At 35.4% G+C, this 25,860-nt stretch overlaps 1 protein-coding gene across 1 annotated transcript in view; it reads right to left on the bottom strand.

Moving 5' to 3' along the window:
• Positions 1-345: 345 nt before the first annotated feature.
• Positions 346-25,860, bottom strand: part of ACVR1C (activin A receptor type 1C) — a 92,387-nt gene continuing 66,872 nt past the window's right edge. The window contains exons 3-9 of the mRNA XM_030849857.2: positions 25,614-25,853; positions 20,620-20,850; positions 17,864-18,031; positions 16,371-16,527; positions 14,265-14,389; positions 11,972-12,102; positions 346-7,779 (exon numbers count right to left, since the gene is read on the bottom strand). Of these exons, the coding sequence (XP_030705717.1) occupies positions 7,654-7,779; positions 11,972-12,102; positions 14,265-14,389; positions 16,371-16,527; positions 17,864-18,031; positions 20,620-20,850; positions 25,614-25,853 (1,178 nt within the window). The 3' untranslated portion in view covers positions 346-7,653. The remainder of the gene's footprint in view (positions 7,780-11,971; positions 12,103-14,264; positions 14,390-16,370; positions 16,528-17,863; positions 18,032-20,619; positions 20,851-25,613; positions 25,854-25,860) is intronic.

The raw sequence follows: 25,860 nt of genomic DNA, 5'->3' as shown, positions 1-25,860 counted from the left end.
TTGTAGACCTCGTGAGTGTTAGGCTTTTATTTTAAGTGTGAAGGAAGCTATTTTAGGCTTGAAAGCAGGACAACCCAGCTCAAATATTTTTCCTGTTACTCTACAGGAAAAGTAAAACAAAGGCTATTGTCCTAAGTCTCATGTAGAGAAACAGCTGTTGAAGAAGCAAGTGTCACTTCCAGGAAGGAAGGAAGGAAAATTCCAGTGCCCATGGAGGCAGCATTTAAATTCCCAAAACCCCCTCCATATACTGCATGCAAATATAAATACGACTTTAAAATAATAGAACATAATTGTATAGAAACTGGAATATGACACTTTTTCTTTTTATTTAAAATAGAGCTCTATATGCTTCACAGAAACAAGTTCAAGGAGTGCTTAATTTATTATTTTTGCCACTTTACAAAACAATACTTTTTTGGAAAATGCATACATAAAAATATAACATTCAGGCAGATACCTATTTACATCTGGAGGCAACTGAAAGTTATGCAATAATATTTTTAAAAGCTTTAAAATAAATACTTTTATGACTTGCTTTTGGTAAAGTTAAACATTTGGTATGAAGGCTATCACTGAGTTCATACTAAATTCTAAAATACTGTTATTTTTAAACAAAATAAGTATACATATATTACTATAAAATGCATATTTCCACCGGCTAGAAATTAATGAAACCTCTGAATGTCATTCATTTCTCTTTGGAATTTGGAATTCTCTTCAGCATCAATGATTAAATTGCAACTACTAAAATTTCCATCTACATATATTTTATACAATTTATTGCCTATTTCTCATTTTAAAACCTAATTTATTTCTTCATATTTCTTATATACATTCATTTGTGCCTGTCTGTTGAAAGGTAATATCTTTTTACATTCTTAAGAATTTCAGCTAGCTTACAATGTCTTTACAACAGTGATTCTTTTCACAGTAGTTCAAGAGTTCAAGGCATGCTTTGCAATGTCAAAATGCAATGGTTTTGACATTTGTAATATGTTCTTAGGTATAAGAAAAGTCACACTACCAAAAGAAAAGTATAATTAGTATTAGTACTTTGAAAGTCAATCCAAAATTACTTTTTTCGAGATCTGAATCTAATTTTCTGTTTTTAGGATATTTTAAAATCTGAAACACAGATTAAGTTTGAATAATTTTCTCCAGTCTAGGATCAGAAGAGTACAAAAGCTGAACACTAGTCATTGTGGAAATGAACTAGAATTTAGTATGTTGGCTAAAATAACCTTCCTTTATATAAAGAGAAAAAAGAGTTGGATTTTCAAAAATATTTAACTACTTGTATTTAGCCTACTGGAGGAAATGGAGATATTGGTAAATATCACTCTAATCCTGCATTAGTTAGAATTTAGGCACATAATTGCCTTTTTAAAGGCAAAGTCAGCAAATAGGTTTGGGTGTGGAATTAAAAACTCTATGGAGATATAAAAATTAGGGTCCATGTGTCTTGCTACCTATTGTCTGGGTTGAAAAATTAAATCAACAAGATAAACATGCAATCTCTTTTGCTCTCTTGGGAATGTAGGATGAAAATCTAAAGTATTTTTTTTTCCAAGTTCTCAACTTGCAGATATCAGGAACCATTTTGAAGTTTTAGTTCTCATTTTCTGAAGATGTGTAAGCAGGCCCGTTTCTAAAGTTATATAAGCTAATACGGTGCTTTTCTGCAAACTATAAAAATATTTCTGCAATTGCAGGTTGGAGTTCAGCCCCTACCTACCCCTCACCTGAGAGGATTCTAGCAAAGCACACGCCCAGCTGGATCTGGTGACACTCAGCATAAGGTTAATTTCCCTAATACAGTTGGATTCTTAGTGGCTATGCTAGTATTCATGTTCATGTAGCCCAGAGTAAAAATCTAGCAGTTAAAACTGTTAGTTATGGAGAGAAAAACTTCTTGTAGGATAACATTGACCAATGATAAAAAAAAAATTAGTCATATCTGAAAATATTAAAATCTAGGATTAGATAGAGCTCATATTCTCCCAAATGTTGTATTAATCTACAACTTAATTAAGAAGTATCCTAGGGCTTCCCTGGTGGCGCAGTGGTTGAGAGTCCACCTGCCGATGCAGCGGACACGGGTTCGTGCCCCGGTCCGGGAAGATCCCACATGCCGCGGAGCAGCTGGGCCCGTGAGCCATGGCCGCTGAGCCTGCGCGTCCGGAGCCTGTGCTCCACAACGGGAGAGGCCACAGCAGTAAGAGGCCCGCGTACCGCAAAAAAAAAAAAGAAGTATCCTGGAAGTTATATTAATAGAGGGACTTTTTAAATGGGGATTATTACCTAACATCAATATAATATATTCCAAACCATATAGCATAATGGCTTAATTTTAAGACAGTCAAAGCAAAACAAAGCAATAGTATGAAATATAGCAGAAAGAAATTTAGCAATCACATTATGGGACATATATTTCACATTCTCTGTCCAATCTACGTCTTAGGTGGAATTTATCATTAAGGCAAAAGTAGACATCCCTTGTATGTTAGCTAAAAGCTAGAATATACCTAGACTGCTTAGTCTTTTTAAAATTTAAAAGAAAGTCTTCTCTGCCGTTAACAAATACACTCTTCATAATGCTAATGAAAAAGTACCAGAAGGCATGAGATGAAAGCTCTCATATGTGGATACGGGAGATTAAAATCTTGTTAAGAGGTTCAGTGTGTAGAAATCTGAACAGGAGCTAGAATACTAAAAGAACAGTGATTGGAATTGATGAAACCTAGCAAAGATATTTTTTAATGCACTGAAAGAATGTGAATGCCGAGGATGAACTAATGAGAAACTAAGAAAGAAGTAAGATAATGTGCTACTTACACATGGTCCCACGTTCAACTACCAAATCATCTTTCACTCCCACTCCAGTGCATATAAAGAACAATCCTTATAGAAAGAAGTCATGAAGCATCTCTTATCACTACTTGCACTAAGAAATTCTATATTCTCACAATTTCTAAATTTTATTCAGCACTCCAGTGGTCACCTACCTAGCTGGACAACTATTTTACAACTCTTCCTTAGATTATTTTAGTTTTACTCACTGATCTCACCATGAGTGAGCAGAATATTTTAGCAGAAATAAAAAGAGAAGGGGGATTTGATCATCACCATTAAATGGCATGTTAGTTTACATTCAACGTAGGTGTACATGGATGCTAATTATTTTTTAATTATTAAATGTTGGATGTGGCAGGGCAGTGTGGTAGGTGTCACCACTGGTTTCTCACATTAGTTCTGCTAATAACTAGCGGTCATTTAATCTCTGATCTTCAGTTTCTTCATCTAACAAAATATGGGAATTGAATTATAAAATTTCTTACATCCTTTACAGTTCCCAAATACTGGGTTTGGTTTTTGTCTGTGACACCACTAAACTAATTTAGACCACCAAGGGATTCTCCCTTTATTAGAAGGCTAAATAGTAAAATGATTAAGGTAAATAGTAGCTAGTTTTTGTTTTTTTTTTAATTAGAGACTAAAGATAATTTTGGGAGACAGTGAGGGAATATTTTAAAAGGAGGTGAGAAAAATAATGAAGCATAAAAGAAAAGCTAGAGGGAGAAAAGAAAGCCAAATATCTGAAAATTTGTATTAAAAGACTTTGAAAAATTGTCTATACTATAGAAATTCTATTTAATATTAACATTTTAATGAAATTTTTGTATTCCAACTGACATTTTTTCTGTTTAGAAGAAGCCCTCAGGAGCAAAGGGATTACTGTCTTCACTAAATAATGCATCAAGTCCATGTAGGTATTAGCTTGTGGAGGGAGCTAATACAAAACATTATCAAACACAGAAGAATATGTTTCACAAAAGAAAAAATATTTAGAATCTCTTCAGAAACCACAATGACACCACTTTAAGATACTAATTCTTAAACATTTCCAAATAACTTAAAATGTTGTACTTGTAAATTTATTTAAAGGAACAATTATTGACGACATCAACTACCATCACCTTCACTCATTTGCTATTTTTACTTTCTTAATTTCCTGGTGGGAAATAAAATGTCCAGACTTTAAATAAATTTTTGTAAATGAATTACATTTCCGTATTTATTTTAAATAATTAATCAGAAACTATTCCCTGCTAAGTAATTTTAAGTTGAACTTTATATAATGGCAAATGTGAGCTCCCTGTCTTCAGATGATTTGCTAAGTAGTTTCCCTGGTACTTTTGCGTAAATTCTAAGATAGCCCTGAGTTTTCTCTGCCCCAATAAGTCACATGGTGGCAAAAATCCAGCATAGTAGAAGTAGTTTTCTTTTGTTTTATTTAATAATTCTACTAAGGTAGAAATATTACAAATAATAAACTTTTATGGAACGTCTAACCTAGTGAATCTATTGTAGATTTTCATTTTAAAATAAAAGCTGATTTTGAAGTCTTCAGACACTGCAATCAGGTTACTATTTTCATATAATCATGGAAATTTAAAATGCAAAGTTAATTGAAAGTATAAAGATGAGAAGCAAGTGCTATACCTAAAATAGTGCACGACACAGTCATGTTTCACTTAACTTTCAAGTCAGAACATAAATTAAGAATTCTAGATGTGACATGCCAAATATTTTAGACAGAAGAAAGCACACAACAGAATCTGTACCAATTACACACTTAAATGCTTAGCTTATAAGGCAACAAGTTCATGCTGACATATTGACAACAAATGATGCTTCCCTTAGTTTAAGGAAGTGATGCTGCATATAAATCCCATCACCACTTTATACAGTACTGAAATTTCATAAATAGCATTTTCCCAAGCTTCACGTTATACCCAAAGCCAAAATATTTGAAAGGAGCAAAGAACACTGACACTTTGAGCCTAAGAAGAATATTTTTTGCTTGTAACACAATTCAAAAGAAATAAATATTACACAATGACTCCATTAAAAAGAAATAATGTAAAGTTTAACAGCATAGGTTATATACAGTAAATTTGCCTAATGCTCTAAACTGGATCCTATTTCTGTAAATGAGCACTTTCTATTTATAATCATTCTGAAAGTTAAGGAAAAATTAAAACTTTTAACTTTTTCTTATAGTTTATGTTAACCTACCCTCTTTCTTTAAAAATGCATTTGGAAATTGAAATATAAGACTATTCATTTAGGAGTTATAGTTAACAAACACAAAAACAAGAAAAATATCTCAAAATGTACAGATTTCTCTACAGTGGAAGTTGACTCAATAAAAATATGGAATTATATTTGGACACCTTCAAATAGATTATAAAACATAATGTCAAGGAAAATGGGAGATTATAAAACACCTTCTCTCAAAAATTAAATAAGTATATTCACCCATCATATGTGAATAAAAGAGGAAATATTACTCTTGTTTTTATGAAACTATAGTACAATCATAGTAAATAAATAATTTCATTCTCATATATGCAGAAACAATCTATGAGAAACCAAGGTAACAAGCACAAGCAAGATTACTCCTTCACAGAAGCTCTTTTTAGAATTCCTTCCCATATGCACTTTAAAAAATTGATTACATAATTTAGATTGTCTCGAATAACCAATAAAGATACTTCCTACACGTGCTGCAAATTGAGAGCAATTTTTGAAACCCACGGTCATATAGAATTCAAGACATCCTCACATTTGTCAATTTACTTCCCCTACACACCCACATCCCTGTTCCCATTCCCAAATTAGACTTTAAAATCCCTGAGGGCAGAACCTATCCACCTTTTAATTTCCCTGTTGAACCCAAAATTGTGGCAAGGAAGATATGCAGTGCCCCACATTTTGTAATGAATGGATAATTGCATGAATGAGAATGAAGGTATATGTAAACCACAGCTGTCAGATTTTTGCCTTTGATATCTCATCCTAGTCAAATGAAGATGGGTTTAGTAACACATTTCCATAGTGGAATGAAGTGTAATCACTAGATTGTACTCTATGTGATAATACACAGGTATATCCTATAGAACATTGTTACCCAAGTCATGCTTTGTAGAAACTAAAATGTGGGCTAGTGAAAGGTTTCCCGTTTTTTATAAAAGAGTTCCATTGGTCAAATAATTTGGAAAATCCAGTTAAAGAAATTCAAGTAACATTTTTTTACTGCTAGACTCCTCAAAGCACATAATATACTAATATGCAGTATCACTTTCTAAAAATCTATCAAAGAACACTTTTGGTCTTTGATCATCTCAGAAGAGCATTCTAAGGAACAGAGTTTAGGAAACAATGTTTTAGAACAATAAACAATACCATGTTAAATCTTGCTTCACCAAAGCAGAATTATAGATTTGAAGGAAAAATTTAATGTTCCATGTATTATTCAGAATGCATCACTTTTGTCTCCACAGGAAATAGAATAAAAGCAAAGTTATCATGAGCCTTCTGTACCCATTGCTCATTTTGAAAGGGTAAGGGAATATCTCTTTACTGATAACCCTTGCTTGGGTTTGGTTATCATATTTCATTTAAGAGTTTTCTTAATTTTTCCTCAAAATATCCCCTAGTAGCCTCTTCCTTTTCTGTTCTTCTCTTTCTAAATGTATATGTACAAAAGTGGTAGGGACCTCTGCAATACATCTTAAAGACATCTCTGACAATTTATGACCTTATGACTGATTAATGTCTGGAAGTATTCAGAGAACATTAAAACTCATCTAACAAATAGGGTGACTATGGAATTTCTATGAGGAAAATGTCAGTGGATATTGTCCTGAGAGTTCATACAGATCCATTATGATTCTGCAAAATAACTTAATTTGTCTTCCGTTTGACTAAACCACAAATTCCGTCATGAAAGATGTTGTTTCTACATAGGGAGAAAAAAATACTATAGGAATTAAAGGGAAAGTAGGAAGCTAGCTAACTATCATGTGGATTATCATAAGATTTGGACCTAGTGCCAGCTCTATCACTAGCTATGTGACTTTGGGACATCTGTCAATGTCTCAAGGTGTCAGGTGTCTCATTTGAAAATAAGAGAAAGTAACAACCTTGTGACTTCCCAACTGTTTGCCTCAGGGGCTGCTGTGGTGGTGGATTATGAAGAGGAGAACAGGGAAGGAGAAACCAGGGAAGTGATCTGATCTCCCTTCCATCTTCCACCTGAGCAGCACTACTTTTACATGTTTTGTATACTAAAGTTCAGAGCAATATTTAATTTTTAAAAGATCCTGTTTAAAGAGAAAACCACAGATTCTATGATCTAAAGTTTTGTTTAGATATAACATCCTCCAGGCCACATTTTTAATAAACGTGTTTTCATCTCAGGAAAAAACAATGGGCTTTTATATTTTCTTTTCTATTCATTCATGTGCTCCTGATTCAAGTAAAATAAAACCTTAATAACTTTCATTATTTCATATAGCTTATTTTATACTTTTGTAATATGTTTCTTAAATAAAAAGATGAGTTGATGTGTTGCTTTTCAAAATAAAATTAAAGACAACATGGGGAGTGGATGAAGTCAACTCCAGCCCATACTTGACTTTAGTTATTTTTTCATGGTGCCTTTGGGCACTTAAATACTGCACTGCATTATCTTTGAGGTAGAACAACAGGAACGATGACAAAACAAAGGCCAAAAAATTCACATAAAAAGGAAAAATGAGAAAGAAAGATGTGAGAGGTTTCTTTTTAACACAATTCTCATCATCAGGCTTTGCAGTCTTCTTTGACACAAAGTTGAGAAATAGTCTTCTTAATCCGGAGGGCGGTTAGGCGGGCTGCCCCATTGGCATACCAACACTCGCGCATTATTCTCCCCATGACTCGGAGTGCCTTTAAGAGAGAAAATATCAAAGTCTTTAGCACAAAACACAGTACGAGAGAAGAAAAGCCACAAACACAGGAATCGATGCTAAGCTCTGATACAGAAATAGTAAACTTAAATCAATATGAGAAGGAGATCAGGGCCAAATCACTTCAAAAATCCTGTCAAGGGTGTCTCCCCTAAGACAAGGAACAGGGCATCTCCCCCCAGACACAGACCAGGGCGTCTCCACTCAGACAAGGACCAGAGCATCTCCCCTCAGACGCGGACCAGGGCATCAACCCTCAGGCAAGGACCGTGGCTTCTCCTCCCAGACAGAGACAAGGGTGACTTCTCTCAGAAAAAGACCAGAGCGTCTCCTCTCAGAGACCAGGGTGACTTCTCTCAGAAAGGGACCAGGGTATTTCCCCACTGACAGAGACCAGGTCATCTCCCCTCAGAGGGACCAGAGCATCTCCCCACAGAAAGAGACCAAGGTGACTTCTGTCAGAAAAAGACTAGAGTGTCTCTTCTCAGAGACCAGGACATCTACCCTCAGACCAGGACTAGGATATTTCCTCTCAGAAAGGGACCAGACTGTCTCCCCTCAGACAAGGACTAAGGCATCTCCCCTGAGAGGGACCAGAATGTCTCCCCATGGACAGAGACAAAGGTGACTTCTCTCAGAAAAAGACCAGGCTCTCCCTTCAAACAGAGAAAAAAGTTTCTCCCCTCAGACAGAGACCAGGTCAACTTCTAGCATAGAAAGACCAGGGTTCTCCCCTCAGACAGAGCCCAGGCTGTCTCCCCTCAAACAGAGATCAGGGCACCTCCTCTCCTAGGGAGACCAGGGTGTCTTCTCTCAGACAGGCCAGGTGTCTCCTCTCAGAAAGGGGCCAGGCGATCTCCTCTGGCTTCAGGCAGAGGCACAGGGCCCACTGATCTGCTAGATGATTTGAAGCCATCATTTGTGGACCTTGAAGGTAGCTATAGGAGATGATAGGGAGCCTTTGCTCAGTGGCATTTTGGTTTATGGAATTACACTATCATTTTTAAGGTCATGTTTGATTAGCATAATGTGAAATGATGGACCAGTTTCATTTGTTTTAGTCTTTTCTGTTTAGTGATTAGTTGTTTATTTGTCTTCCACCTACTCTGTTGGATGTAATTTTAGGAAAGAGAATATGGCCACCTTACACAACATCCTTTTAGAGTAAGTGAAATCAATTGAATAGCTTTATCTTCTTGAGATGATCAATAATCTTTGAAACGATTAATCGTTTTATGCATTTTATGTATGCATTTTATGAAAATTTTCCTCTTATTTCAAGCTGCATGAAAATAAAATGCTTTCAATTAAGAAATTATATATGTTATGTATAAAAAAGCTAACAATTTCTGCCCTTGGGCTTTCAGAATATGTAAACTTTCTTTAAAATCTTTGTAGTGGAATTAAAATATTTTTTAAAATCCTGTCAAAACACAGATATTAATCCTATAGAGGGAGGCTATTAATCCTCTTTTAATTGAAAATTCTGGGAATATGGTAGAATGACTATCTTTTAAAATATTCTAAGAAAGGACATGAAAGACAAAAATGGATAAGGGATGGGTTGGAAATTCCCTGTGTTGCTCTGGATGGTAAGTACACACATATACATTTTTTTTAAGTCATCAAACTATATACTAAGATTTATTCATTTTATCATATGTAAATTATGCCACAATAAAATAATGATCTAAATACTAATATCAAAAATTTTGAATTAAAAAAAATCAGTATAAGTGAACTGGTAAATAAATAAGATAAATACTCAGAGGGGAAAACAATGAGAATGCGTGAATCCAGAGAGGCGTAAGAAATCACTGAAGCAAGGCGTTGCTCTGATGGCATTTGCTGATCTCACAGTCTAGAATTTCAGAATTGATGGACCATATGTGAAAGACAGGAAATACAGCCCAAAGCACACAGAAGGTGTCAGATCAAGACATTTACAAAGTCCATACTGTAAGGATGAATTGGTCTTAGAAGGAACTTTGTGAAGAAAATTGTCTAAATCTTTGATCTTGGTAAAGAAAAAATCAAACCTTAGCCTTAAAATGTTGCAGTAAGCCTGAGCTCATAGTGAAAATTCACAAGAAGATGAGGAAATAAAGTATCACAAGCAAGAGTTAGTCAAAACAACAAACAGGAAAATCAAACCTCTCAAAACATTAGATGCTAGAATTAAATGATATAAAATATTTTTAAAATAAAGTACATTTTAAAAAGCAAAGAGAAAAGTCTAAACATAAGTAAAAAGCAAAAGTATATTTAAAACAAAACAAAACAAATAAATGGCATTTTTCGCAGAATCAGAACAAAAAACAAAGAAAATTTTAAAAAGAAAACAAAAACCCCAAAACAAACAATAAAAAACAAAACTAATATAAAAAAAGGTGTCAAAGGTAAGACATGAAAAGTTTTAAGGGGCAAAACTATCATAACTTTCACACAACATTATACTGGAAATCCTAGAAACTGCAATAAGAAAGGTATGAGTCCCCGGACTCTCATTATTTGGGGATATGATCATCTATGTAGGCACCTCAAAAGAATCTATAGTTTTATACCCTAAAGAAATAATTTTTACACACACACACAGCAGTATTGTTTTAAAAGAAACTAAAAATCACACATGTGACAATCAACAGTAGAGTGAAAAAAAGAAATTAGATACATACAATGGAATACTACACAGATATGAAAATAAACAGATTATAGCTATACATATATAAGGTAAAGTAAAAAAAATTAAGAAGAATATCTATAGTAAGTGTCAATATATTTCACAAATAAACAAAAGTTAGCCATATACACGTACATATATATATATATATATATGTATGGCTAAATTTTAAAGCAAAGCAAGGCAATAATAAAATGATTAGTTATAATAGTAGCCTCTCAGAGGGGTGAGGAATCTTCAAAGGTATTGGAAGTGTCCTATTCTTTAAACTTGGTCATGAATTCTATTATCTTTACATATAACTTTACATATATGTTAATATCCTCTCATATGCATGAAATGGTTAATATCAGAAAAAATTTTAATTTAATTTCAATTTGCTTATAAATGCCTCAAATTCTGCTTCTCAAATGAGTATATAGGTAAGCTATCTACACAAAATAGAAATATCAGGACATAAATCTTGCCTTAAATAGGAAATGAGTTGAGCGAAACATGAAGGAGAGGAAAAATGAGGAAAAACGTAACCGTATAAGATATGACAGAGCCAAAACTAAAAGATGTCACCAAAAAAATCGCCTCAAGCATTACATTTAAATATGGCAGAAGACAAACAGTCATAACTGGGATGGGGGAGATTAAAGCATTAAAATAGTTGTGGAACTAGTTAGATGATTTATAGTCTTTCCTCCACCTTCCCTTTTACTTCCTGTGGGAGCTAGAGAAGTCTCTCTCTTCACACAGGCAGAACAAGCATTGCAATATGTCTGCTCTATGATGGTTACTACATGTGTGGTACAAGATGAGGAGCTAAACAACAATGGTCCCTGCCATGGGGAAGCTTTTCTGATGGAAGAGAATAAACTCAAACTTCAGCAAGTTAGGGATTAGGAATAATTTATTGACTCTAAGGATGACTGAAATTGTAATACTCTGTGTAGCACAGACATTGACTACCCACCGAATATGCCTGTGTTCCCAACATTCCCAGCTCCCTTCCAGCTGGATGGGACTGTGTGACTCGTTCTGGTCTATGAACCATGAGTGGAAATGAAATGTGTCACTTGAGCCAAAGTATTAGAGAGCCAGTGTGTGACCCTCCAGCTCCTCTCTTCTCCTGACCTAGACCTCTGGAAACTATGTGTTTAGATAGCAGCATCACAAGATCAAAGTCACCTGGATTACTGAATCACCACAGGGAGCACAGATTCCAATGAAAGCTGCCTAACCTACAGGGGACTTGGCATAGCAAGAAATAAAGTCTTGTGTGAAGTCACTGGGATGTCAAGGTTGTTCCTGACACATAACTTAGCCTTATGATACTGACAGCCAAAGGGAATAAAATTCTTCTGAAGCTTATATGAAGACATATACCTACATACATGAAATGAATTGGATGCCTAGATAAAGAGGACTATGGCCTCTGAAAATCCACCCTGATACTTACCTCAAAATTATAATGGGAAAAATATACATAAGAACATAGCCTTACTTCACAGCTTTGCCACTGGTTCGGAATACTTGGTCGGAACTTCTGGTCACAGACAACCTTCCTCATTTCCTCTATTGAGGGATCTGAAGGCACCATGTCGTAATAAGGCAACTGGTACTCCTCAACAATTCCTATAAAAAAGTTGCATAATAAATTTCCCAGTGTGAATAATAAACAAAGATGTTTACTTCAAAATAATACCAATTAAGTTTTCTAGGCACAAGTGGTACCCTGGAAAACTGGAAAATCAGGTTTATTAAAATTATGTATCATTGTAAAACCAAAGATATAAGTTTAAAGCACTAAGTTGAATAGTTATATAAGTTTATGAAATTTTATACTATGAAAATTTATATAATTTTGATAATTAAACAAGTTATATGAGGCAAAAGTATATGTAATTACTGTATAAAATATATAATTTTATATAATTATACATATATAATTTTATATAAAATATCATGTTACATTTATATAACTTAATAATTATAAAAATATAATTTTATATTATGAAAATTATGTAAATTTTGATTTTCATAAAATGCCATTGTGCAATTCAGAAGTAATATCTAATTACAAAATTTACAGCAAGCCTCACTGGTCTGTGAATGACGTATATTTCTCCATGAATGAAGTATATTTCTCCTTTTCAAAACACAGTAGCTTTCTCTTTTTGAAAATTGTTAGGCAATCTTTTAAGAGCTGAGTTTTTTACATTTGGATTTTACAGCTACTAGATCTGAGAATGTTCCAGAGAAATGGCCAAAGGTATTTGAAGATGAACAGTTCAACGTGAAGGTTAATATTTAAAGAGTCTCAAATAATAGACAAAGATTTGACTTTAATTATCAGAATGTTACCTGAGCTCAAGAATATCCTTACAGAATCAATTGAATTAAACTATAGTTCTTTTAATTTAAATATTTAAGATTGGCATAATTTAGAAAATGAAATTCAAATCATGTTAACTAAATTACCATTTCAACTGTTGAAGAAAATTTAAGGACAAAAATCTAAAAGCAAATCTAGACAAATATCAGTATGAAATTAAAAAAAATAGTAACATGTTTGAATCTTGCTATTTACCAAGCACCTTCCTAAGCCCTTTACATGTTTTAACTAATTATTCCTCAAAAGCACTGACTAAAGAAAGTCCATAGTATCCCATTTTTACAGAATCAGGAAACTGAGGCACAAAGAGTGTCATGAATTTTCTCAAGGTCACATAGCTAGTAAGTGGCAGATCTGGAACTCGATCCCAGGCTTGGGGATTCCAGTGTCCATGTACTGTTTCTGCACCACTCTAAGTCTATTGCTTCTGTGAACAGTTTCATCTTCCTGAATATTTTATTATCTAACCTAGGAATAAAAGGGGGAAAGCATGTTTTCTCATTCAAATATAATTTTAAACTTTTAAGCTTTTCATTTTTAAAAATATGAGATTTATGTAAGGCAAAATGACATCAATACAAAATGCAAAAACTGGCAGTGGTTTAATAATGACAGTTCTTTCATTGAATGTTTACTATGAGCAGGCTCTATACAAAAAGCTTCACATGAATTAATTGAATTAGTCCATTAAATCCTTAAAGCCCAAGAGGTCAGTTTTATTATCTTCGTTTTACAGATGAGGAAAGTGAGACCATATAACTCACCTAAAGTTCAGGAAGTTGCTAAACCAAGGTTTAGGACTTGCTAAACCAAGGTTTAGGACTAAGTCTGTCTCACTTGAAACTGAAAAATCTAAATCATTTTCTACCAGGATTTAACTTTTCTCCACTGATGAAACAACTTCATCAGACTGCATTTACAGGGTTTCATCTTCCCAAATTCTTCCTCTCATTATTAATCTCTAAACTGCTGGGAGCAGTAGAGTCAGGAAGTTAGTCTTTGCTTACCTCTGTCCTCCACTTTAATCCCCACACATACATCATCACCGGAAAGAAATGAACAAGAAAAGCCCGAGAACCAGAAGACTTCTATTTAAGTCCTGCGGCCTTGGCAAGTCATTTAGCTTCCTTGGGTTTAATTTCTGATATAAAATAGGAAGACAGCTCAAAGAAGAAAATTTTCAAGTGCTTTGCAAAGTATTATTATGGAAATCAGAATTATCAGGAAAACTAAGCGGTAATCACAACCTAAAATCTCCGTTCTGTTCAAAATGCTCCACTTTTGCCACTGGAAAGATATCACCAAAAGGTAATCTCGTAAATATTTAGAAACGATTCAATATAGTGCATTGAATTAGAGCATCAAGGAAAGGCAGACACAAAGAATATTTCCAAAATCTTACCTCCAACTGAACACCTCCGGGCTATTTCCCAGTAAACCAGACCAACAGAATAGATGTCAGCTCGTTTGAAGGACTCGAAGATATTCACATTTATTGTATCATCAAGCATTTCAGGAGCCATGTACCTTCAAAAACATGCACACTTCAGATTCTGTGTATGAGTTTATAGCAGTCCAGTAAAACACAATGTTAATAAATCCTGATATACAATATGTTAAGGCAGTTTACATCAAATTTACAGGTTGATCTGAGCCACTATAACAGAATAAAATTAAGTATGATGCTAACTGGACTTCCCTGGTGGCGCAGTGGTTTAGACTCCGCGTTCCCAATGCAGGGGGCCAGGGTTCACTAAGTGTGATGCTAACTGTAAGTTTTTTGTAGGAGTCCTTTATAAGATTAAGAAAGTTTCCTTTCATTTCTAGTTTGTTGGGAGTGTTTATCAATAATGGAGATTAAATTTAGTTAAATGTTTTTACTGCATCTATTGACATAATTGTGTGTTTTATTTATTTATAAATTTATTTAGTTATTGAACGATAATTTTAAAAACATTTTAAATAGAACTAGAGATCATCCTAGTGTTAAAGCCTGTGGGCCAGGAGCCAAATACTTGGAAAGCACTCAATAGGAAAGATGGAACTCAATTTCCAGTAGTTTGTAGCCAAGAAAGCTCCTTGAGGGCAAGGAGTATGTTCTATTCATCATGGTGGGCCCAGTACTCCAACACAGTGCTCAGCATCATTCCACAAATACCTGCTCTGAATGAACAATGTTATTATACATTGACTCCAAGACATATATTCATATTATATATTGGCTCCAATAAAATTACAGCCTTGCTTGAATAGGACTAAATCAAAAATTCTACAGTCCCTGGGACCTGACTGAGCCCAGCTGTCTTAGGGATATTTCGAGGATTTCTCAGAATATTGAGGTGAGGATGCAACACTCTCCCCAATATTTTAAAAGTTTTAGATTCTCTGAAGGAATCCAGCATCCCAGACTTCCCTGACGGACAAGTTAAAACTTGCTTTTTAAAGGGAAAAAAGAAGAGGTCCCTTAGGGCTGCCCAGTCTGAATAAATTGTCCTGAAGTGTTTCTGGGGCCCCATTAAAGTCTCCCAGGGAACAAAGTGAAGGACTCAGAGGGACTGGCCTGGAATCTCAAATATGGCTTGTAGGCTAACTATACCAGCTTAGAAATTCTCTACTCTCAAGGGCCTTTAACAACTCCAGGAAAGTGTTTTGGTTATTTCTGATTTCAAGGTCAAGAAACCTGGAATTATGCCAAAGTAGCACAGATCCTGAAATTCAAATGAAAGGAAACAGAAGTATGCTGGCCATATGGCCACAGTCTGGCTATAATAAGAAAACACCAGGAATCCCATTACTAATGGGTCTGTCCTGACATACGTGTGGTATGCTCTATATAAATCATGCTTGTTCTTAACTTTCAGAGATTCTGTTCCTTGAAAGTGGGAATTGTGTCCAACTCATATTACCTTAATACACATCAACTGGGGAGACTTATGGATAAGTACAACTATAGGTAAATATGTTACATAATATTTTTAAATATTGAGAGAATATTATATAGATATATATCTATATAACCTATATTATATAGAGATATATATATATTATATCACCTATCTAGTTCAGTGTATTGATTCTATATCTGTTGTTAGGACCTGAATGTATAGAACTAGGCCTGAGTTTCAGTTCATTTACGAGGCATTGAAGAATTGATATAAAGGCTTTGGAGGAGCTATACACTGCTAACATTTTTTTTCCTCCTCTCTGTAGGAAAACTATTCTCAGATGTGGCACGCTAAAAATAATATATCACCATCACTTCCACCATTCCTTTCCACTGGACTCCCCACACAAATAGCTACTTTCTATATGACCAAATGCCAACTCTTCTTGCTTTATAACCATTGTGCCACTGATTTCTCGGTGACCCAGAGAAGACTTCTTGCTTTCTTGGGCCTAATGGTTTCCAACTTTGGATTTCCACCCACCTCCCTATACACATATCCCAGGCATTCATGTTTATGGGCAGTCATAAGTCTCAGTATGCTACCAAAGTAAGTTATCTTACCTTTTGGTTCCTACTTTAGGATTCTGAGGTATGTCAATAGTGTTCAGTATTGAATCATGCTTCACAGCCAACCCTAAGTCTGCTATGGCACAAGTTTCACATTTTTTCACTAAGATATTCTTTGATTTTATATCTCGATGAGCAATAGCAGGTTTACCTATGAAGCATAAGGTAAACATATTCACTTTTTTCATTACTGGAGATTGAACCTCTCTGAAAGGCGTCATCTTGAAGACTTGGCTCAAATGTTACCTTCTAAGAAAGGTCTTCCCTGACCCCCATTCTACATTCCAAGTCATTCTCCATCAGACTATCCCATTTTGCCTTCTTCATAGCCCTTATCACTATCTAAATTATCTTACTCATTCATATGCATTATCTGTCCCTCCCAACTAGACTGTAGGCTACCTAAGGGCAGTGGCTATGTCTTACTCATCACCGTGCCTCCAATGCTTAGAACACTAGGTGACATTTAGTAACCACTGGTAAATATTTGCTGAATAAGTAGGGAAAGTATTAGCATTGCTATGTCCACATAAGAACATAGCAAATATTCTCTTACAAAACAAGTTTCAAACTTCTACCACCCTACACCAGCAGTTCTCAAATGCGGCCCAAAGATCCCTGGGGGTCCTTAAGGCTCTTTTCCAACTACATATCTGTGTGATGTCACATTTTCTTCACATACTTCAACCAAAAACAACATACTGGGACAGACTAAATGAAGAACAGGTATGAAAATCCAGACATTAAGGAGATTTGCAAAAGTGTAAAATGGCATTATTTTAGCTAGATTGGCTTTTGTACTACAAAAATTATGTAACTTTTAAAAATTATGTTATTTATTTTAATATTTAATTGGTTAATTATTATACTTAAAGTAAATTAATAAATACTTTAAAATTTCTCAATTTTAGTTTCTAATATAGTAAATATTAATAGATATAACCCAAATATACAAACTTTTGGGGTCCTCAATAATCTTTAAGAGTTTAAAGGGATCATGAATCCAAATCTGAGAAGCACTACGGTGACTAGACTGACTTTCTGGAGCCAATTCTCTATTAACTCAATAAACAGACGAGACAGTGTGTATTATTTGGAGTTCAAGTACATGATATATAAGTATTTTTTTAAGGTCAGAATAACTCTTTCTAATTATTTTAATTATCAAAGGTAAACAGTTAAATCATTTGTATTCTCCGAAAATAGAGCATTTGCCACCAAAGCAAGATCTCTCAGGTACATATTGTAAATAGCAAAGATAGAGCCACTAGGAATAAAAATATTATTATGGATAGTATACAAAATGACAAGTATGTAGATGAGAGTTGGCTATATCATGACAAAACCTTCAGCTTTATAAAATACCTTTAGTGTTTCTTTACATTTGATAATTGTAATAAACTAAAACACAGCTGAACACTAAAATACAACTTAGTGTTTCTATCTTCATATTCAAGGAGAAAAAAAATTAGAAAGAAAATACATACCTTGTGTACCAACAATCTCCATATGAAGGTGGGCCAGACCACTAGCTATTGAAAGTGCCAGTTTGATCATTCCAGCCACTGTCACTATGTTTCTATTCAAATAGTCATATAAGGAGCCCTGTTCATGATATTCAGAGACAAGCCAAAGTTGAGTCCAAGTTCCATTATCTAACAGGAAAAAGTTATTTTGTTGCTGTAAGTTTATGTTGAGAAAGAAGCCAAAAGCTTTTAACAAATGTCAGTGTTTAAAGCAAATCTGTGTTGTTAACAAAGCAAAGTTAACTCCTTCCGTGATAATACTTATAGTCCAAGTTAGTAGGGTGAAAATTCTCAATGAATTCCTATTGACATATTAGAACCTGTTACATGTACCCACCATTGCTATAGGAAGTTGTGAGGCAGTGATTCTACCAACTGAACTACTCCTTTCTTATTCCCTCTGTATCAATACCTGCTGGTAATAGCAACCACATTATGGCAGAAACTACTGAGAGATGCATTTAGGTTCAGCGTTGTGTTATAAATTATTCTTGAGCTTTTAAGAAAGATTGTACCAATAAAAACAGAAATATAACAAATTTACACAAAGTATTATTACTACCATAAAACTCTAACATTCCAAGGATGGTCATATTATTCATCTTTCAAAATATGAAATTTATGATTTCCCTCAAAGCTTAATATAAGTGCCAAACACAATTACTAGACCTTTTCAAATAATTTACCTTATTTAACCAAAGCTAATCCAGTTTATAAAAGATTTTTAGCAGACGAGAAATTAGCCTAAAATTTCTCTAGGTATTAGAGTCCCTAGACTTAGCTTTAGCTTTCAGAATCAGATGTCTACAATAGCCCTGGGAAGTCCTGACCAGTTTTGATCCTCAGTGAAAGGGAACTATAATTAAAGAACATTTGCTAAGGAATTTTTGTACTTAGTGCTTTATGTACAAGAGCTCCTGGTTATCCAAGTATTTAATTTCCAAATCCAGGTAGTGATAACATTTCCTAGGGATGCAAAAATCAACATAACATGATAAAGTTCACTAATAAACTGACCACATATAAAACTAACACTTACACCTCTCTCCCTGCTTAACACCAGCGGCTATCTTTGCCCTCTCGTATCAATGTCTTTGTCAGACAGTTGACTAAACTAAAGAGTGAAACTGTAAATGTTGCAAAAGATATAGAAATGCATGAAAATGAAAGTGATGTTAGAGACCACTTGGAATCAAAGCCACTGACAAGTAAGCCATTGACACAGGTAGACCAGTTAAACTGAAGAAGAGACAATCAAGGGTGATCTTTGTTGTGCATATTGTTTTATAATCCAATAAATGTCATGATTAAATTAGCTCTATCAGGATGATCCATATAACGGTAGTCATTACTGCTTTCATAACATTGCGAATGAAGCTAACCAGTAGATAGTTTAGCTCAATGTTACGAAGAAAAAGTAAAAGTTCTTAACAGCTTAATAAGAAATGTTTCATTTTCAATAGTATAGTTAAGAATTTGGAAAGAACCTTTTCCTTTTTTAAGCTCAGTTTCTCCCTGGCTTGACTTGGCTTTATTCAGTTTCTCCCTGGCAAATCAGAAAAGACAAATCATCAGCAAACATAACTATGGCCAAAATGTATAATAACACTAAACTTCCCTTTGGCCATCTAATGAATCATAAATACTTTCATGATCAAGCTTATATTAAATAGAAATAACCATAGATTTAAAATTTTCCTAGGTAATGGTAGGTTTCTGATAGCCACAGATAATTTGTGGCTAGATTGATGTTATAATCTCCACCTCTCCAAAGTTCTTCATGAGTATAACTGATACAAATAAAAAAATAATTGACTGGATCAAGTTTTGCTCACCTTTGTTCCCTGTTTCCCTTTAAGGGAATTGTTGCATAGCTAAGTGAGTAAAAGCTATGCAAAAAGAAGAAAGAGAGCATAGGTAATCCACAAACTCTATATCTAGTCCCTGATTACTGGGCATATACACAAAATTTTGTGACTATTGATTTAAATACCAAAAAGTTGATGGTCTGTCTTATTCCACAAATCTCATAAAGCAGTGTTATTTGGGGTTGTTAATGTTAAACCTCACGATATAAACCATACTCAAAGTACATTAATTTCACTAAAAGTGTCTTGCTTGCCACCATTCTAATAATGTTCATAGAAAACTAGAGTCCTGGAGTTGAGGTCTGCTGTACAGATGAAAGTATAGTCCTAACAAAGATGAATATTCAACTATCATTCATTGGTATCTTTGTACCAGTTATCAAAATATTGAAATATTTCTGTCCTGTTTAATTAACAGCTGCTATTCAAAACTTCCAATGGTATTCCTTTGCCCTAGACACCCAAAGCAACTCCTGAACCCTCAAGATGCCTCCAGATCTTTTTATGACCCAGCAACTAAAGGGATAAAACCTAGCATGGCAGGGTTCTCCCAAAACTCTGTTCCAGTTGAAGCTTCTGTTCCAGTTGGTTAGCTCCTGTGCCAGACCAGTCATCAAATATTTTAAGTATCAAGCTGGCTCTAGCGTCATCATGACTTCATATCACTCGTCTGCCCTGCTTTATTTTACATTTATTGCACATTTATCTGTGGAGAAGAGGAAAGCATTTTCTTTCCTCAAAAAAGAAATCAGACTTTTACGTAGATTTTATTAAAACAAAGGATTATTTATTCTCCTCTGATAGTAGACATAATATCTTATTTGCTGGACCCAATTAGATTGAAAATACCTTTGTTGTCAGCAGCAATGAAACCAAGGATGTTTTCATGTCTCAGCATAACAGTCTGATAAATTTCTGCCTCTCGAAACCAAGATCTTTCATCTCTAGAGGAGAATATTTTCACAGCCACATCTTCCCCGCACCATCTTCCGTGCCAGACCTCACCAAATCTACCTTTTCCTACTATTTCCTGAAGTACAATCGTCCTTGCAATTGTTCTTTGAACCAACAGAGGCAGACCTAACCAAAGAAAAGATGAAATCGATGATTAAAAACAAGTAATTGCCAGAAAATAACTGTCGTGATGACCATTATTTTCACATAAAAAAGCAAACATTTAACCACTTTAGTAATTTTACTGATTTCGAAGAAATAAGCACCATTATACCAAACTTTAATTTAGTCAAAGCATGCTCAAAAAGCACTCCAAATTCTTACTATGATTTCTCTTCTCATATTAACAAATAAAAATTTCTTGAATATAGCCTGCCACTGCAGATATCTAATTTTCCAAAATTGTTGCAAATCTCTCTGATTTGCACATTGAAGCCAGTCAGTTTGCTAAATACACAAAGGTTAAAAAGCATAAGTTTTTAGCCTCTAAAATAAAATATGATTCCTAGTACAACAGAGAATGCTTTATGAATTTTTTTAAAAACCAAGTTAAAATTGGAAAGTGAAGAATTGAATTCAATGATGAAGTGAGGCAATCATGTTACACTGAAAGCAAGGTACAGTCATAGAAAATATCAAATGGATATTTTCTGTGGAATAAAAGAAAGTCAAAGAAAATATATTCTGAATGTATGTAAAATGTTTAGGTTCTTTTGAACCAATAGCTTTACCTCTAGAATTCTATTCTAAAGATTTAATGAAAAATGCAGAAAAATTTATGTCAAGATATAATATTATTACTTATAGAAAAAGTAAGGAAAAGTGTCTGATAATGGAAAAATTGTTAAGTACAGTGCAGAGGTTGAGACCACAGATAAGAAAGGCTTGGGTTCAGATTTCATCTGTGCCACATGGTAATCATGGGCAAATTATTGAACTTCTCTGAGCTTCAGCTTCCTTGCCTGAAAACCTGTGGGCAATAATATTACCTATATCATAGGGATACTTTGAGAATTAATAAGCATGTTAAGCACCTAGCACAGTATCTGGCCTATTACATGCTCAATAATGGTTTGCCCTTAACATTATGTCTAAGGATGGATTACTTAGAGCCAAAAATAATGATGCTGTTTATGAAGAGTTATTTCTTAATGACATAGGAAAGTACTTCTGCTATAATAAAAACCATACCTTGTTAAGTGAAAAAATACTTTTGTTAAAGACAAATAGCATAGCAAATTCTATCCATCTAGATAAGTGTATCTAGCTATTGAAAATATTCACGGGAAAAAGACTGAAAAGAATATATGCTAAATGCTATGATGGGTATTTCTATTTAGTGGAATCAGGGTGAAGCAAATTGTGATATTCTCCTTTCTAATTCTTTACATTTGCTTAATGTCCACAATAGTCCATAAATATTTATTACTCTTATAATTAGAAGGAAAATAGCTAAAGAGGTCACAGTATAATTTATTTGGGAAAGTCATGTTTAGTTGTCATTGTACTCAGATGGCTGGGAAACCCTTATAGCAACAACCCTGTAAGCTCCTGTAGGCTTCGACCTCTACTCCTGAAATGAGCCAGTTTATTCAGATGTTCTCATGTGCATGAGAACCACCCACCATGACTAAATAAGCACAGACTATAAATTTGCTATTATGGATCTCAACAATTAGTCACAAAGCCTCACAGCCAGAAAGTTCTTCTGAGATCATCTGGTTCAACTTTATCATTTAGAGATGAGAAAATTGGGGCTGTGTGGTAGTCAAAAACTTGCCCAGGAATAAGTGGAAGTCAGACCTACAACTAAAACACTGTTTTTCAATCCAAATTCTTATGCTCTCACCATTCAGTGGATATGACTACAGTCCTCCCCAGCTGGAAAGATTTCTAGCAGCAAACTATCCAGGATATTTTTGTAAGCCGTAGTCAGTTTCACTACTTGCCACACAATGAAAGTTGTACTAACAATTATTAAGCCAAAGTACAATTTCAATCTCTCTCTCTTCCCTCCCCTCGTCTTGCACACACACAAACTCACAAAAGCATCACCACGACCAGTCACAACAACAATGACAACGACAACAATACCAACAATACAACAACAACAATTGGCTAGAGAACTAGATAAGCCAATGTTTTCAAACTGCAAATGGATCAGGCACATAATCAATGCCTCAGACCAGGGACAAAGAAGGATTTCATCTATGGTACTCAGCACAGCAATTAAGTTGAGGAGGTAAAACAATGAAAATTGCTTCAGCATCTTTCAAAGCAACCACCAAAAATAATCTGAGTAATTTTTGTGTTACACACTTAGAGATTTCCTTTGAAGACACATGGACTTTGGCTCTCCCTGCTATGTTACTCTTTTTTACCAGGGGCTGTAGAAGCTGATGCCTGACTTATGGAAATGTCACCATCCTTCAGTAGTGTTATATCACGACAGGAAAGCAGAAACCTACCAAGCCTCTTAGAAGCCACCTGAGACACCATGATCTCTCAAAGACCATCCCGTCAAACACCAGTCCATTTTCCTCTCTTGCGAACATTATATCTCTTCGAAATCTGTCCCTGACCAGGTCGGGATATGCTTCATAATTTTTGTCTCTCAACATCTGACAAAGCTGCTTCTTGCTTAAGGTCGCTGTCCAGGGAAGAGAAGCAGAGGAGAAGCAGAGCTGATTTCCTTCCTATGGGTGAGCTTTTGTGACAGAAGCCTTGCTACACATGGACCCGTTCTCCCTGATGATCAAAGGCAGTATGGCCATCCATTACTGTTAGCCAGTGGTCACTGGCAAACATATGCAGCTGGCTTTGGAGAAAAGTGCCTAGAACTATTTTAAGTTGATCATTAAAGAAATCATCCATGTTTGGGTATATTCACGGCTCTCTTTTAAGAGAGAACTTAGAATAATCTAAAGAGGAAAGGGTCAATAAGTCCAGATTTAGGTTTCAAGATGCACAAAAATACCAAAAAACTTAACGTTAATTTTTGATTTTATGCCCTGGCTCACAACCGCTTTCTTAAACTAAATATCCAGTCTCCAGTTATAAAATCTTCATTACTTTTATTTGAAAGGGAAATCCTTGGTCAATCTTAAGTATAGTCAAGAAGTAGCTCCAAAACACATATTTCTGCCTTACCTCTTCATACGAACTGAAAGGTTTGGTGGGGATTAAATAGATGGTTATTTAATCACTTGAACCTTTTAATAAACTGTATAAGGTTTCAAGGAATTTGGCACAAATCAGAGCTTTCTGTGCCTATATTCTGAGCCTAGAACGTTGCCAGGGCTCAGGAAGTTAGGGAGCAGTGGCCCCCAAAAGGTAACACTCAAGGAAGGAAAGAGTATTAAATCCTAGTAAGTTTTACTTTTAAAGAAAAAATGTCAACTTTCTATCCAACAATTTAATCTGGATTTCAGTTTTATAAACTTCGCAGTTTGGAGATACTCTTTCCAGTATTCCTCCTTTGAAAACATGCCGCCTGATTTGTGCAGTGATGTTGTAAACATTGAGGCTTTGGTCAGTGAGCAAGCGATCTTGAACCCAGAAGCAGCCAACTATCTGGGCTTTCTGGATGACATAATTAGGCCTCTCTTTTCTTTTCTTTTTTTCTTTTTTTTTTTGTGGTACGCGGGTCTCTCACTGTTGTGACCTCTCCCTGTTGTGGCCTCTCCCGTTGAGGAGCACAGGCTCCGGATGCGCAGGCTCAGCGGCCATGGTTCATGGGCCCAGCCGCTCCGCGGCACGTGGAATCTTCCTGGACCGGGGCACGAAACCATGTCCCCTGCATCGGCAGGTGGACTCTCAACCACTGCGCCACCAGGGAAGCCCTAGGCCTCTCTTTTCTGATAAATACTTCTGAGTCCAAAGCTGCTTCTTGCTAAATATGGATGCCCACATAGATGCTACCAACCCTCTGTCACCTGCCCTTGCTAATTATGCCTGCCTGGACACTCCCAAAGGCCATGGGCAAGGGAGTTCCTCAAAATCTGTTTGGGGTAATCATCCTTAATGATCTTTCCAAAGCAAGATGGGATGCAGGGGTGCCTGAAATGACTCAATTAGGCTTACCCTCGTTCATGTTTCTGCAACACCACATGCTGACAGGATTTCTGGAATTATACATGAAAGTTGGGAGTCCCCTGCCATTTTAGGGAGTTTGTTATTACGGGATGTGGGTCGGGGGTCAACGCTCTTCTGTCACCGGAAACACAAAAGGCCCTCAGCTGCTTTGTGCTATGAGAAAGGCTCATTTAAGCCATAATACAGCCTGGTATTTTGAACTGCTTCATCAGGGGTTCTGAAGTTCCATTAAAGAGGGAAAGAGTTGTCATATAACCTTAGGAGCACAAGCCAGCCCAGGAATGCTGTGCTGCTCCCTTTCATCTTCCGTTTCTATGCTTTAAGACCACATTCTTGATCCCGGGGGACCGTTTCCAAAGACCTTTATAATCACAAGCAAAGAACACTACTTTGCATAACTAATATGTTTTCCCCAGAACTCAACTGCTTAAGCCCCGTAACTATTTTGTGCCCATGAAACGTGACCAAGACGGCAACCATGATTATTACTAACCATAATGTGGGAGAGGGCAGAGAAAAAAAACTCTTTCTGGCTTCAGAAATAAATTCTGAAGGCATGTGGAAATGAGAATCTGAACACCTAAAGGCACAAAAAGCAATTGATAAGACTTCATTCTTTAGGCCAGGACAGTTTTTATTCTTCATCAAATCCTGAAAGGAGTTTCCATGCCAGAATGTACCATATCAAGCATTTTAAACAATGGAATTAAGAATATTTGGGCCCTTTCTTGTTAAAATGGGTGTTAGTTTTAAGTAGAGTTTTTCTTATTGAAAAACGAACAATAGGCACATACCAGAGCCAGAGCCAGAGGCAGTCACATCGTAAATCAGATCTTTTAGAGTTTTCCCAGCATTGACCAGATTGCACTCAGAAAGGGGCTCCTCCACGTTTGGTCTCTTTTTCTTTCTGTAGGTGCACAGTCGACCTTGGCATGCCCATACTGTCAGCAGTGAAGCTATGGACAGGAGGCAAACTGGCACAGTAATAATAATGGTCAGCTCCATGGGTCCGAGTTTCGGGGCATTTGGTGATGCTGTAAT

Source organism: Globicephala melas, chromosome 7 (assembly GCF_963455315.2).
Source record: "Globicephala melas chromosome 7, mGloMel1.2, whole genome shotgun sequence".
In the NCBI taxonomy this organism is placed as follows: Eukaryota; Metazoa; Chordata; class Mammalia; order Artiodactyla; family Delphinidae; genus Globicephala; species Globicephala melas.
This window is presented reverse-complemented; position numbering and strand designations above follow the sequence as displayed.